At 44.9% G+C, this 15,694-nt stretch overlaps 1 protein-coding gene across 1 annotated transcript; it reads left to right on the top strand.

Moving 5' to 3' along the window:
* Nucleotides 1-2,378: 2,378 nt before the first annotated feature.
* On the top strand, nt 2,379-8,221 carry VSX1 (visual system homeobox 1). The gene is made up of 5 exons (XM_035005635.1): nt 2,379-3,010; nt 4,883-4,961; nt 5,389-5,512; nt 6,510-6,690; nt 7,935-8,221. The coding sequence occupies exons 1-5, from the start codon at nt 2,587-2,589 to the stop codon at nt 8,219-8,221; spliced, it is 1,095 nt and encodes a 364-aa protein (XP_034861526.1). The 5' UTR covers nt 2,379-2,586.
* The last annotated feature ends 7,473 nt before the right edge of the window (nt 8,222-15,694 follow it).

Consider the following 15,694-nt stretch of genomic DNA (forward strand, 5'->3'; position numbering starts at 1 on the left):
GCGCTCTCGCACCTTGGCGGACGTTGAGCCAGGCGCTTAGTCCGGCTCGCTTGGCTGCGTTCCCATCCCCCCGCGCCGGGCCTCTTGAGAGGATCCCGCAGAGTTCCGCGAGCAAGTCAATGGTCCGCCGCAGCAGCTGGGCGTGGGAGTGGGGACGTGAATTAAAGCCGCAAGGGGGTAGGGGAGGCGCTTCTCCCTGGGGAGGAGACAGTGAAAGTGTCCTCAGGCGCTGCGCTTCCGCCACTGCCACTCTGCAAAAAAGGAAGACACCCCGGGTTCATCTATCTCTCCAACCTGGTCCAGAGGGCCCCTTCCTGCAGTGGGAGCGGGAGGAGGCTCTAGGGACGCTCCTGCGCAGGAATTGCAAGGTCCCCTTGGAGTTGCAATTCCGGCTCCTTCTTCGGCTTTCTTTCAGCTTCGCTTTCCCGGTTTCTCTATCCGTGTCTGGTATGACCTGGTTAATAAGCCTCAGTTTTTCTCATCTGCAAAAGAGGTTTTGTAAGATCCTTACGAAAGGATTGTTAACCAGTGTGCTCTTTGATCTATGCGGAGGTCACTGTGTGGGGTGACCGAAGTTGGGCTCCTACCGCCGGCCTTTTGATACCTCTGGGTTCCAGGCCATCCACTTGAGGTCTGTCCTCTCGGTAATCACCTGCCTCCCCGGGGAAAGGATTAGGGGAGAGAGACTTTAAGACCCTAGCCGAGGCGGGGGGGGGGGGGGGGGGGGGGGGGGGGTTGGCACTCCAGGCTGCAGGCGCTGACCCCGGTTGAGCCACCTTGGGGCGGATGGTCCCGCCTGTCTACACCCCGGACTTGGTCTCAAAATGTGTGGATCGTTAGGTGTCTTACTAAACTGTGGGCCCAAATTCTTAATTACAAACGACTATTCTGCTGGGCAAAGAGCTACAGCACTTGGCTGGGTCCTGTGTCAATAACACCTTCCTTTAAAACCAGAGATAAATTTGGGGAGAAATTCCTGGCGGAGCCGAAAATGACGCTGGCGTCTAAAGCCGCCCCTGACCCCCAGCGATTCAAAAGACAATTATCCCAAAGGAAAGTTATTGTTTTGCTAATACCAGGAACAGCTTGCGAGGGGGGAGATTTGGGTCTTCCTTTAATAATGGAAAGTTAATGCCCAGCCTGTTGTAATTATCTTTATCGGAAGCTCCTCTAATCTGCATGTTTAACAGAGGACCCACTCGAAGGTGCAGCCAGCCGTAGACCCACTTTTCAGGGCTCGGTCTCCTCTCCGGCGCGCGCAGGGAACCGCGCCGCGTCCCGGTGGGCTGAGAGTTTTCACCTCTCTCGCTAGATACCTCAGACTGCTGGGCCCTCAGGGGAGACACTGAAGAGATTCTGTTTCCAGGATTCTATGTTTGGGAAGGATGGGCTCAAGGTTTCGAACTATTGGGGTTGGGTGGACTCAAATTTTTGGCGTGTGAGCCAGGAGTGGTTTACTCACGTGCTTTGTTTGGCGCCAACTTTAACAAATCAGGACGTTTCACAGGACAATCGGGCTTTCTTTGAATAATCCTAAAATCTGACAGTAATTTGTTTGCCTCCTTGAAGAGGGGTGCCTCCTAGCAGACAGGTCTTATGTTCCGATTTACCCCCCCACACCCAATTTAGAGTTGCCAGATAAAATACTGATATATTCTTACACACACACACAAATATTCGTTGTTTATCTGAAATTCAAATTTCATTGGACCTCTAGTACTTTTGTTTACTAAACCGGTCACTCTTCTTCGGTCCACTCTACATCTGTCTCTCTCTACTTCTTCCCCCAGTTCGTGTGAGTTTTGCCCCGGCTAAAGCCATTTAGGGAGCTGGGAGTGGCTTTGGCTGGAGGTGAAGTGGGAGTGGATTAAATAAACGCTTTCCACTCCCTTCCCCTTGAGATTTTCGGGGAAGGCTCTGGCGGTGGAGTTGGAGGGCTGGCGTGTGTTGTATTGGTGGTAGTGTGGCTGGGAATGAGGTCCTAGGTCTTTTTAAAAAATAATTTTTAAAAGTTTTATTTATTTAAGTAATCTCTACACCCTACGTGGGACTCAAACTCACAACCCGAGAGTCAGAGTCGCATATTCCTCTGACTGAGCCAGCCAGGTACCCCGAGGCCCTAGGTCTTAATGGGCAACTGGGTCTTGGGAGGAGGCTTTGGGGCAGCTGTGAGCGGGACCTCCACGTAGAGAAAGGAAGACCACACCGGGGCCTGAATATGCGGCTTTTAGAGGAACAGGCAGATAGCCGGATCGTCCCCTTCCTACTTTCTTCTCCCTGAGAAGGGGGGGGGGGGGCGGTGGATGAGGGGATCGGCTGGGGAGTGGGCAGGAGGACAGCTGTAGAAGAGAGAGAAGGAGGTGATTGAGGGGACTGCAGCTGGGAGGGCGGCGACCGAGGGGAGGGAAACTAGTGGCGTCCCCATCTCGCGGGGTCCGAGGCGATGACGCGTCCGCGCCCCACTGATTGGAGCCCTCCTGGCCTTCCGCGCCCGACGGGCGGTCGGGTGGTATAAAGCGTCCTCTGAGCTGCGCCCACTCTGCAAACGTGACCTAGAGAAGGTCAAGCCTCGGCGACTGAGAAGCAATGACCTACCGGGACGCACTTTACGACGGGCGCTCCAGGAGCAGGGCGCTGGTGCCTGGCGGCTCCCCTAGTGGCTCGCGCCCCCGCGGCTTCGCCATCACCGACCTGCTGGGCCTGGAGGCTGAGGTGCCTGTGCCTGCCGGCCCCGGGCCAGGATCTGGTTGTGAGGCCTCCCCGGCCGCACCCTGCACAGGTCCGGGTCTCGGGGGCTCCTGCTTCGCGCGCGGGGCCCTCCCACTGGGGCTCGGCCTTCTCTGCGGCTTCGGCGCGCAGCCTCCTGTGGCTGCTCGGGCGCCCTGCCTGCTCCTAGCCGACGTGCCTTTCCTGCCACCCGGAGCGCCTGAACCTGCTGCCCAGCAAGCCCCAGGTCGTCCACCGCCCCAGCTCAGCAGCCAGAAGAGCAGCGAGAGCGTCCCGACGTCCGGTAATCAGGCCAGGCCATCAGGGTCTTGCCCCTGTTTCCTCCGGCTTGGGGCCATGCTGGGGTAACTCACCATCGCCTCACTGAGCCCCTATTCCCAGCATCCTGGATCTAAGGGGAGTCGGGACCCCAGAGCGTGGCCCCGTCGGGGGAGGCGTATTCTCGCAGCCTCGCTCCCTGCCCCTTGGCTCTCCCCAAATCCCTGCCTCTTCTCCGGGATTTGGTCCCGCAGCACAGCAGCTATCACCACCACCAGGTTCTGGACCTACCCTGGGGGTCTCGGCAACCAAGCAGCGGTCTCCTGAGGGTTTTTCCCCAGCGCCCGGCGCGAGTCTCGGCCTCTGCGAACGGCAGAGGTCAGTGAGGCCTGGGTGTGCTTGTTCATCACCAGCACAGAACCCAGTACCCTGCAGGCGCTCAAAGGTTTGCTGGATTGAAAGATGGAAGAGCTCGAGGCCTGGAGGCCTGGAACTGTCCGCCTCTGGGGTGCTGAAAAGGGAGTCTAGGTACCGCGCTTTTCACCTCGCGCAGCCTTCCCTTCTCCCCACACGTGAGAAAGGAAGTAACCTCGTCAATTTCGTTGTTCTATGCTCAGCATTTTGTTCCGAGCCCAGCTATTCCCTCAAAGAAGTTGAGGCGGAATATGGGGAAAGACAAGGAGGCCATGAAATTCTATAAAGAGCAGAGGCAAAAAAATTGAGAGGTCTGGGGTGTGGGTGGAAGAAAACGGAGAATTATACAAGAAAATGTGGACTGAGAGAAACTATATAGTAGAACCTAGAGTTGAGCATCCAGGCAGCCAAGGCAAAAAGCGTACATTGAGTATCCACTGATAATAAAAGACAAAATAATAAAAGTAAACATGCCAGATCAGCAGGCAAGCAAACTTTCATTCTGCTTTTAAAAATCTATTCATAAGTCTCTCTGTAAGATAAAACAAACCCTTCTATTAGTAATTTCACTAAAAATCCAGAAACTGCCTTCATAGGATGAGTTCTTTCCTCTGTGGACACTGATAAAATGAAAGGCAAAATATGGCTAAATTTTGTCAAGAGTGGGTTTCCTGGACCCCACTTCCAGAGATTCAGAATTGGTATAGCAAGGCAGGGAGTGAAGTCCTGACAAGGGTTCTGATGTCAAACCTCAGCCCCCGCCCCTGCTTAGAGAAATGGTGGTGTATGGATTAAGAAGAGGGATTAGAGGTGGAAGGAAGTGGATGAATTTGGGAGCTGGGAGCTAAGTGGGGGTAGAGAGTGCCATTAACAGCCAAGTAGTTTCACACAGTCTGGGGTTTGAATCCCAACTTCACCAATTACAACCTGTGTGATCTTGGGCAAGTTACTTAATCTCCCCGCATCTCAGCTTCCTCATCTGTAAAAATAGGACAATAATAGCAGCTACCTTGGAGTTCTTTTATTTTGTGAAGAATAACTGCGATAATGCATGGACAGTGCTAAGCAGAGTGCCTAGAATATAGTAAGTGCTAACAATGCTAAAGTGTATTATTAAATACTCACATACCCTAGCAGAATCATAACTTCAGTCCTCATATTAGAATCTGGAGGAGAAAGTGAAAAATATGCTCGCCTTTTTTTTAAAAAGATTTATTTATTTATTTGAGCAAGAGCGCGCATGCACAAGTGGGGGATGAAGGAGAGAGAATCTCAAGCAGACTCCATGTTCAGCGTGGAGCCTAACTTGGGGCTCAGTCTCATAACCCTGAGATCATGACCTGAGCTGAAACCAAGAATGGGGGACTTGACCGACTGTGCCACCCAGGTGCCCTGAAAAATATGCTCACCTTTAAAAACAGTTTTTTTTTTAAATAAAAGGTAATGTGCTCACCTTTAAAATCTCTTTCTCCTGTGCTAACAGATGAGGACAGCCCACCTGAAGACAGGAGTGGACTGAAAGTGTCCCCCACCCCTGGCAAGAGGAAGAAGAGGCGGCACAGGTATACAACCAGGCTGTCTTCCCTGGCCCTTTACTCAGGACACAGAATCTGAGAATCTATGGGGCTGCATTATGGCAGGCCCTGTGGCCTCCTGGTTGACACACAGTAGCCATTTGAGAACATAATTCTGCTATTCACAGGAGGCTGCAGGATAATCTTTGTAACATTTTAAAGACACATTTTTGTGGATCTTTAAAGTAGATCTTCTTGAATTCATTGAGGAGGAAAAATATACTAAAGAACTCTGTTTTGTTTGAACCAAACTTCTGGACTTTCCAGAGGCTAATCATTCAGAGGTGGGATATCCAGTTACCATGAGGTGGCCTTTTAGGGTGTGGAAAGGCGGGCACGGGGTCTTCTACATCTGGGAAGCCTGGCAGTCTCCTGTGGACATGCACTCATGCGTGTGCTTTGGGTCTTCCTACAGGACTGTTTTCACTGCCCACCAGCTGGAAGAGTTGGAGAAGGCATTCAGCGAGGCCCACTACCCTGATGTGTATGCCCGGGAAATGCTGGCTGTGAAAACTGAGCTCCCGGAAGACCGAATACAGGTGTCTGGGGTCCCCTTTCTCTTTCCCAAAGACATCACAGAGAACATGTTTTTCTCATATACACACAGCCACCTCTAAACAACCCAACACATTTCCCTTGACACACAAACTGAGGCTCACTTAGCTGCAGGTACCACAATGCTAGAGCCATTCTGTATGCTTATTCCAAGAAGACATCCTCTGTAACCTGAATGATTTTTTCCTTTTATTAATTAATTCCTTAAAATTACATAATAATGTGTGCTACAACTAAAAACTATATATATAGTTATATCTATCTATAACTATCTATCTGTCATTTATCTATCAATCATCTCTTTGACTATCATTCCCTGAGAGAAACGAATATAAATAGCCTATTGTAACATTTCTGCACACCATCTCTGTGTCATATATATTTGGCACTGAATGTTTATATGTATGTACCTGTAGATATATGTATACTTATACACATGGAATTTTGCTCTTTGTTTTAACAAAAAGGTATTGTGTTATACTTCTTAGCCTCTTTGCTTGACAACACATCTTAGACATTTCTCCAGGTCAGAAGATATGCCATTAACTCTTTAACAGCTAATTAATATTCCATATTGTTTCTTTATTAAGATAATATTTTCGAGGAGAAATAGCACCAACAAACCAAAAACCTGATATTAAAAGGGACCATTGCAAGCATGAACTGTTTCCAATCAATGAGAAAAATCAGGAGACATAGTAGTTCACTTCTTTACATGATGTGGGAAAGAATACTTTAATTTTATTTTTGTCATCCCTGGCTCTCTGAAAAACCTTAGTGGAAACTGATTGAACATTATCCTCACAATAGGATGAGTCCCTGTGAGCTTTGAGTGAATAGTAGACATAGCTCCTGTAAGCCTGGGACTTGAACGACTAGTTGGCTGTTTTTAGAACCCCCTGCTCAGGGATACCTAGGAGCATCCTCTTTACCGTGTCTCCTCCTGTATGCTCTTCTGCTTCCTGTCCTGCCTCACATTAGGTCTGGTTTCAAAACCGGAGGGCCAAGTGGCGGAAACGGGAGAAGCGCTGGGGTGGCAGCAGCGTGATGGCCGAGTACGGGCTTTATGGGGCCATGGTGCGACACTGCATCCCACTGCCAGACTCCCTCCTCAACTCCACCGAGGGTGGCCTGGTTGGTTCCTGTGCACCCTGGCTCTTGGGTAAGGAAGACGGCCCTACAGCCAGCAAGAGGGCCAGAGATGCTGGGGGAAGGGGCAGGGTTCCCTGAAGAGCAGCCATTTGCAAAGCCAGTCAATGTACATTTACTCAGATTTGGGCCCAGAATATTACATCAATTTTAATTAATTCAAAGGCTTGAACTATGGTCAGTAGAATTATTTTTCATCAGAACTGTGTAGACAGTGTGTGGAAAGGTCACATCAGGCTTTGGTTCTAAGAGTAGAATGATATACTTGTAATATGTGAAATATGTTTCCAAAATGTCATGTGCTATTACAGTGTTTGGAAACCATACAATTTAGAGCTCATGGTAATAGGAATGAGGACAGTGCTAAGCAGTGAAACCTGCAGGTGATTAACCCCCTGCATACCAGAGCCAGGAGGTCCGGGGTCTGGGTCCTAGTTCTGCCATTAACAACCTGCTTTTCTGTCTCTTAGACTTTTGGTGCTAGAACAGTCTACATGGGTGAGGTCCAAGCTTTGGGGCTGGGCATTCTGGTTGTTTTCTGTTTGCTGTTACCAGAGACTAATGGGCAGGGATCACACCTTGGAGGAATGAGTCACAAGATAGCACCCAGGGCGGGGTAGGAGATTAGAGTTAGGTGTGTGTGTGTGTGTGTGTGTGTGTGTGTGTGTGTGTGTGTGGAATTCTAGGTTGGTGTGGGGAGATTTTTTGTTTTGCAAACACTTTTTTAGCCCCTACCCATCATTCACTATGCTGAGACTAGAGATAACAATTGTAAATATGGCCTTGATTTTGCCCTCAAAGACTGAAGAAACAAAGAGAATTTTGGGCAGGGAACCAAGTCCACCCCTCTGAACTTCCACAAGCAAGCCAGGTGTGGGGCAATGGTGCTTACTAGCATCTGCAGACCTGTGGCCACATAAGAAAGTGGGCCCAGTGCTGCCAGACATTCTTACTTTCAGAGAAGCTGGAAGTCTGGCTTTAGATGTGCAATCTCCTGATTTTAAAACATTGGCAACAATTAAATTAAAAAAAAAAATCACTTGGATACCTTTGCTGGCTGCACTCCACAGGCCGACATCAGACTTCTACCCTTCATGGGGGTAGTTACCTACCTGGCTCCCCTAGAGGCCCCAGAGACAGGCACTGATGAGGGCACTTTTAATGGGATTTAAAGAACAAAGACAAGGAAGAGATTTACAAAACTGCTGAATTTGGAGATATCTATTTTTATTTTTTCTCTTTTCCTTTTTTTGCAAGGGATGCATAAAAAATCCACAGGGATGATAAGGAGACCAGGAAATGAAGAAAAGCTGGCAGGACTCTGGGACTCAGACCACCTCCAGGAAGGTTCTAGCCCAAGACAGGCAGGACCCCAGAGAGGCTCAGATGAAGCCAGCCCTGAGAACGGCTTGGAAGATGTGGCCATTGATCTCTCCAGCTCTGCCCGGCAGGAGACCAAGAAAACACACCAGGGTGCCAGTGCCCGAGGATGCTCAGACTCCTCGGGGCTGGAGGGGCTCCAGCCAGGAAAGGTGGGAGCCTGATGAGGCCCACAGGCCCGACCCTCAAAGGCTGGGCAATGTGCTCATCCCTCATGGCATTTTCCACAAGACAAAAGTTGTCTAAAACCAGTACTCTCAGCTGGATTTTCTTCTTCCAGGGTCAGGATACAATGTAAAGCCACTTGCTTTAAGAAGACAAAGGGATGATTTAGGGAAAATCCCATTTCACTCTAGAATGGAAACCATTCCTTAAAGGCACTTGAACCAGTTAATTTCATGTAAGATTTTATTTCTCTTTTGTAGAACTTGAGGAGGGAGGATTTAAAGTTCAAAAAAACATATTTACTGCTGGGCCTCATTTTGAGATTTGGTTCAATATACTGTGTAGATTAATAGGTGAAGTCTGATGTTCTTACTCTGAATTTGAAAATATAAATTCATTTAACCTCCAGAGAATCAGATGTCTTTATAAATAGCAAAGACCCTATACCCCATATAATTCATTCATTCTATGAATGAATTATAGTATCTTTACCTTAAACTTGGCTTTGGACATTTCAGTTTTCTTGTTAGGCAATACTCTTGTATTATCCTGAGTGTCATTTGATAGGCTGTATATATCAGAACTCATAAACAAGAAAGAAAGACATACTTTCCCTTCCCTTCTGAAATATTATGGGACCGTGTTTAAATAATTGTTTAATACCTATAAGTGTTTTAAAGTCAGATGAGGCTTCTTGGTCTTCTAAAATTTATGTTTGAAAGCACTTTAGTGACTTGGATTTCATGAATGTTTCCTTTCCTGTATTTCTTTTGCCACTTATTTATTATTTAAGAATAAATGTTGTGTGGTTTGTTTGCTTCTCAGGGTGCTCCTTCTGTTACAGGTGTATACAACTCCACTATCACTGATCCCCTAACAAAGCTCCTCCCCCTGCAGCCCCTTTGGCCCTTTTTAATCTCAGGACATCTTCAGGCTGTAGCATGTATCATGTGTAGCTTTGTAAACTCCCACTGGGTGGCAGCCAGGTCTAATGAACCTTTTATTATTTATTTTATTTTATTTTATTTTATTTTATATTTTATTTTATTTTATATTTTATTTTATTTTATTTGACAGAGAGAGAATGCACATGTGTGAGAGTGAGTTGGCATGCAAGAATGGGGGCGGGGAGGGGCAAAAGGAGAGGGAGATCATGACCTGAGTGGAAATCAAGAGTTGGATGCTTAACTGACTGAGCCACCCAGGTGCCCCAATTCACCTTTTATTTATTTATTTATTTATATTTTAAAGATTTTATTTATTTATTTGACAGAGAGAGCACAGTGAAAGAAGAAACATAAGCAGGGGGAGTAGGAGAGGGAGAAGCAGGCTTCCCACAGAGCAGGGAACCCGATGTGGGTCTCGATCCCAGGACCCTGGGATCATGACCTGAGCCAAAGGCAGACACTTAACGACTGAGCCACCCAGGCACCCCCCTAATTCACCTTTTAGAGTTCAAGTACAGAGAGAGCTTAGATTCATGAGACAGAAATGTGAAACTTCATGAAGAAGTCAGAGTGGGGAAGGAAAGTGGGGATCCCCCATTTGAGAGGCCTTCTCTGGAAAGTGGTGCAGTCAGACTGGGCCTGCTTTTCTCATCTCTCCAGATGAGAAAAGAGAGGCTTCCTTCCTCTGGTCTATCTTTCCCATCCTAGCTAGTTCCTTACTATTGTGAGAAGTAAGTGTTACCTATTCTTACTGTAGAAACAGAGAACCATGAGCACTACCTTTTTTTATTCATTCTGGCTCATAGAGATCATTGCGGAATCCTGAGACTAAAGGGCGAAAGAGCAGGTATTGGTGAAGAACTCTAGCAATTGTGTTCTCTTTCATGTCTAGAGGCAGCAGACCAGGCTCTGAGCCAAGTGGCCATGCTTGTTCTGGACCATCTTCTGCCTCACAGCTGTTTTTAAGATTCTTGCTTCCATCTCTCTTCCATCTCCAGGGTTGAGTTTGGGGGACGGAGCTGGTAACTTGTGCAACTTACATATATTGCACTCATAGAATAAAATATTATGCAGCTGCTAAAAATGGTAACTGGGAATATTTACTTATGTAGTAAGGTATTAATGAAATGTTGGTGAGTAAAAAAACCCTAAATAAATGGAAATAAAGATATAAGTAGAAATAAACAAATATGTAAAGCAGAATGAAAATGAAATAAACATTTTATATAAAAATATACAAATAGTGGACAAATTTCTCTGCAATATTATAAAGGAAAAGAAAACAGGAAGAGGCAAAAGAGAAAGGGACCAGAACCAGTAATGTAGACCATTTCAATATATAAGAAAATACTATTCATGACTGGAAAATATATTGATATGTTTTAAAGATCTCCCACAAATGGACACATTTTCTGGAAAAATACATATTACTAACAATGACTCCAGAATAAGCATGAAATTTGAAAAATCACTAACCAAGAAAGTCATAAACAGTTGTACTATAGACAGAAGGTCCTCCCCCCAGGAATGCAAAGAGAATTTAATATCGTGAAAGAAAAGTATTTAAACATTTTATTAACAACTCAAACAACTGAATGAATCTTAACATTCATTCAAGAAATACCTATTTCTTTTAAAAAACTTAAAAAGTAAGAATAGAAGGATGCTTATTTCAAAAATAGCATCTTAATATTTTATAATGCATATGTACACACACACATATATCTAAAAGCAGTCTTTGAGGTGGCTGTGTTACCTTCATAACATGACCTTTCTGATCTCTCAGTTTTTTCAATCCTAAAATGGGGATAGTAATAGAACATTCTCATTTCCCCAGAAGATTAGATAAGAGGACATGAGTAATGTACTTAGCTCAGTTCTGGCATGGCAGAGAAAAAGCAAAATAAATATTAGCTGTTATATGACTATTATTGGCATTCCTATTAATATTAAGACTCAAATGAGAATACTTATCACCATTATTTAACAACATGGGATCAACTAAGTACAGAATGGAATAGCAACCTATTGGAATGTTCTGTGTAAGCAACATTTAGGAAGAGTTCCAGGAACAAAGTAGGATAGACTTTCGGTCTTCTTTCATACTTTCTCAGTTTCATAAAATTAGTATGTAAAAATAAAATAAACTTGTTAATATTAAAATAGTAATACCTGTTTTCAATTTAGAGCTAAGTTCACACTGGACAACAACTCTTAAAAATACAGTGCGAAAACTTTTTATGATGAAAAGTCTGTACTCTGCCCACGTCTCCTGTCTGGTTCTCAAAAGTGCCAGTTTGATAATGAAGAAATAAGCAGGCATTTTACACATAGTCTTCTCAAACCCTTACTGAAATCATGCAGCAGGTCAAAGTGAGGTCTGACCACAGGCTGACAACAGGACTGAATCATTTCCAGCTCTCAAAATTGTTTCCTGGCTGAAATGTGACTGTAAAAGCTCAAAAGGAGATTTAAAAAAATCACAATTTTAGCAAGGCCCATTTGGAGAGATTCTTAGTATGTCACACTCCCAGCTAGCCTTCAGCAGCAGGATGTGGCGCATCAGTGCATGAGAAGTGTTCATGAACTCAGGAGATATTTTCAGAAATGACACCTGAACAAGATGTGGAAATCACTATTGTTTCCTTTGGTTTAGCAGTATAAATATTATAAACTATCCGCACACAATATATATATTTCTGAACCATTTAAGAGGAAGTTGCTTACATCATCTGCCCCTTTATCTCTTTTTTTCCGGCCTTATTGAGATATAATTGACATAGACCATTGTGTACAATCTGATGATTTGATACATATATATATATATTGCAAAATGTTTACTGCAATAGGTGAGTTAACACATCCTTCACCTCACAGCATTACCATTTGTTGTTGTTATGGTGAGAACATTAAAATGCTACTCTCATAACTACTTTCAAGTATGCAGTGTGGTATTGACAACTTATGGTCACCATGCTGTACCTTAGATCCCCCAGAATTTATCTTGTAACTAAAATTTGTACCTTTTGACCAATATCTACCCATTTCCTCCACTCCTCTGCCCTGGCAATCACCATTCTACTCTGTTTCTGTGGGTTTCATGTTTTCACATTCCACATATAAGTGAGATCGTATAGTATTTGTCTTTCTCTGTGTTGGTTTGCAAGCTCCTCAGGAGCTTCCTAGGTGAAATCCGAAACCTGTATGCAACTGTATGCGGAGGGTAGGGAGAGATGGAAGAAAGAGGCAGGCACTCCAGGTTGGTAGGGACAGTTCTAATATGCAAAAGAAACTTATACATAAGAGGCTTTTCTTGGGTGGCAGCAAGATAAGTAGATTTCTGCACCTGCCTGCCAGATCTTAAAAGTTTTTACAGAGGTCTTAAGTGGGTTCAGTCACATATACTGTCCAGATGGTTTCAGGACCACATTCACTTTCTCAAGTTTGTGTTCCTAGGGAAGCCTCTGGAAGTGGGAAAGGAAAGTGGAATGCACGTTCTAGGAACAGAGGAGGGGGTGAGGATCTTCTGATTATCAGGGTCCAGCTCATGGGCGAACTGGCAGTCATATCTTCTGGATGACCTCCCCCAACAGTCTATCTGACTTATTTCACTTAGCATAAAATCCTCAAAGTCCATCCATATTGTTGCAAATGGCAGGATTTCCTTCTTTTTGTGGCTGAATAATATTCCATTATATATTCATAAATTATATATATGTTATATATATTTATTGCATATATATATCAATTATATGTATATATCTCACTTTCTTTAGCCATTCATCTGTCAGTAGACACTTAGGTTGTTTCCATGTCTTGGCTATTGTAAATAATACTGCAGTGAACCATGGGGGTGCAGATATCTCCACAAGGTACTGATTTCATCTCCTTTGGATCTATCCCCAGAAGTTGGATTGCTGGATCATATGGTAGTTCTTTTTTTAATTTTTAAAAGAACTTCCATACTCTTTTCCATTGTGGCTATACCTGCTTCTTTATCTCTTAAAGCTGTGTGTATTTCCTAAGGATAAGGTTATACAGGAATATCCCTGATGTGAGCAGCTGAAAGGATTAGAAGGGTGGCTGAGTAGAAAGGCTGAGTGTGGGAGATAGGGCAGGGACTCCTGTTACCTGTTATACAACCTCCTGCATTATTTGAGTTTTTAACAGGGACATATAATTATTTGATTAATAATTTTTAAAAGATTTTATTTTTAAGTAATCTCTATACCCCACATGGGGCTCGAACTCACAACCCTGAGATCAAGAGCCGCATGCTCCACTGACTGAGCCAGTGAGCCACCTGGCTAGGTCCCCAACAATTTTTTAAAATAAGGGAAACTTATGTTGGAAGGCACATATTTTGGAGGTAGGTGGGCATGCTAATTGTTTTTCAAGTCCTTTGAGGAGGTCAAATTGGTGGACAAGGCTATGTATGATCTGGGGAAGAATCCTTTCCTGTCTAGAAGAATAAATCACTTCCCATCTACTCAGGCATTTAGAAACTCTTGCAGGTGGTGTCCTAGGAATTCAAATTTTAAGTACTTTGAAGGTTGAGAGATTCAGACTTTCTGCTCTGCATTTCCATATTGCTGAGCTCATGCTGGGCAGATAATGGCAGCTAATGAACTCTAGGCCATTTGTTTTGATATTGCTTTTGAGATTCTTTGGCCTCACTTTGGACACTGAGTAGGGGCTGCAAAGTTTTTCAGAATTCTGGGAATGAGAACAAGGGTCTGTAATGGGTGTAGCGATTTCCCTAGCAGGTCTAAGAAGACATGTCTCTCCAAGAATTGTTGTGAAATACTCTATTTCCCAATTTTAACTTTGGTTCATCTGGGCCCCTATTTAAGGGATTTTATCAGATAGCACACAAGCTGCTTCAAACCCTGTTTTGGTGTATGATCACCTTTAGCTACACCCTTTAATGCTGCTGAATTTTCCTCCTTTGGGCAATTTCTCATGCAGCTTTATTCTGCCTAAATAAGCATGCCAATTTCCCTTTATTATCACTGATGATCCCTCTTCCAGACTCCCCACTTGCAGGCCTCCCAGATATGCAAATGTTCAACAAGCTTAGAATGAAGGTAAAGATCTTCCAGGTTTGTTGTATTCTTTCCCACATCTGGCACCTGGTTGATGAAGGTAAAATGGTATCCATGACGTCTAGGTCCAATGTACAGATGTAGAAAGCTGCTCTTTCAGAAACATCTCTCCATATTAAAGGGCTTTGTCCATCACTCTGAAGTACTTCTACACCAGTTATCTATTAGGAGGGAACTGTGGATACCCACAGCACTATTCTCACTTTTTTGGACACCCTCTCTCCTTAAAAGTTCATCCAAGGCTGGCTGCCTTTTGTCTCTTCCTTCCATCAAAAGGAAGGATGGAAAGAAGGAAGGAAGGATAGAAAGAAGGAAAGAAGGAAGGAAGGAAGGAAGGAAGGAAGGAAGGAAGGAAGGAAGGAAGGCAGGCATAAAAAACACAGAGACATCACAAGTTTACACACTGGTGCCACCTGTTGGCAAACACACTGATATGCTTTTGCCTTGCTTTTAGCTTAGTACCAATCTAAATTCACAGCTTGAATATTTTTACGTGAAGGAATTTCTTTTGTTCTACCCTCATCTTTCCAACTCGCCCCCTAAATCACCAGCTGTGGCAGTCTTCTCATTGACTGCTGATCTGTGAAATGTCTCTGTTCACATAATTGTCCTGTTAGCCACCTTGCTGGTCTGTGGTTCAGCCTCATTTACCATTTTAGGACTTCTCTTTCACTGCCTTCCACCCAAGGCCACCAGCACTACCTCTTTTTCTCTTTCCCTCTTCAACACACTGTCAGTTTTGTACAATGACTAAAGTTGCATTAAATCCTGAACGAAGGCACTAGGGATGTAGCTGAGTGTGGGAGGTGGGGAGATTCTGGGATCTCTTTAAATATGACGTGTAGGGAGCATGTGGAGGGGTTGGAATTCCATAAAAATGAATGTTGCAAGGAAGTGTGTTCATGTGTGTGTGGAGGGGTGGGGTGGGGTGGGGGAAGAAATCCATTTCTTTTACCAAGTAATACAATGAAGAGTCCTTCAAGAAATTTCTGATTGAGATACTCCTGTGATCCACATCACATCTTCTTGAACATCTCTTACTCTGGCTGCATCAACTGGCTTTGCAAGTCTGGCCGTTACATGGAATGTCTCTTGCTTTCCACCTGGGCTTCTTGGACATTGAGGTATGGATCCTTCTGGGAGTTCACCTGGTACTTTCACCTGTGAGACTTGAAAGTGCAAAGAGTCACAACTCATGACCGGTGGGGGGTGGAATTCTTGTGAAGGAATGTTCCCTTTTCCACCCCTGTGATGGGCAAAACTCACGTGCATTCCACAAAACAACTGAACGTCTTGGTGGAGCCCAGCCCCAGTGGCCCACAGGGGTGACCAGCTGGAGAATGGACCCTTGCTGTGGCATTCCCTCCTTCTTTCTCTCTCTCCTGCTCCTCTGCCACCACTCGTCTCCTTTCCCTGGATG

The sequence above is a fragment of the Mirounga leonina genome, unplaced genomic scaffold, assembly GCF_011800145.1.
Source record: "Mirounga leonina isolate KUSES-001 unplaced genomic scaffold, KU_Mleo_1.0 Mir_150, whole genome shotgun sequence".
In the NCBI taxonomy this organism is placed as follows: Eukaryota; Metazoa; Chordata; class Mammalia; order Carnivora; family Phocidae; genus Mirounga; species Mirounga leonina.

Bases quoted from the DNA above. Each gene is read 5' to 3' on its own strand.
- VSX1 (XM_035005635.1), top strand. From the start codon at position 2,587: ATGACCTACCGGGACGCACTTTACGACGGGCGCTCCAGGAGCAGGGCG. The intron at 5,513-6,509 runs GTGTCTGGGGTC...GCCTCACATTAG, and splicing joins TCCCGGAAGACCGAATACAG to GTCTGGTTTCAAAACCGGAG. The intron at 6,691-7,934 runs GTAAGGAAGACG...TTTTTTTGCAAG, and splicing joins CTGTGCACCCTGGCTCTTGG to GGATGCATAAAAAATCCACA.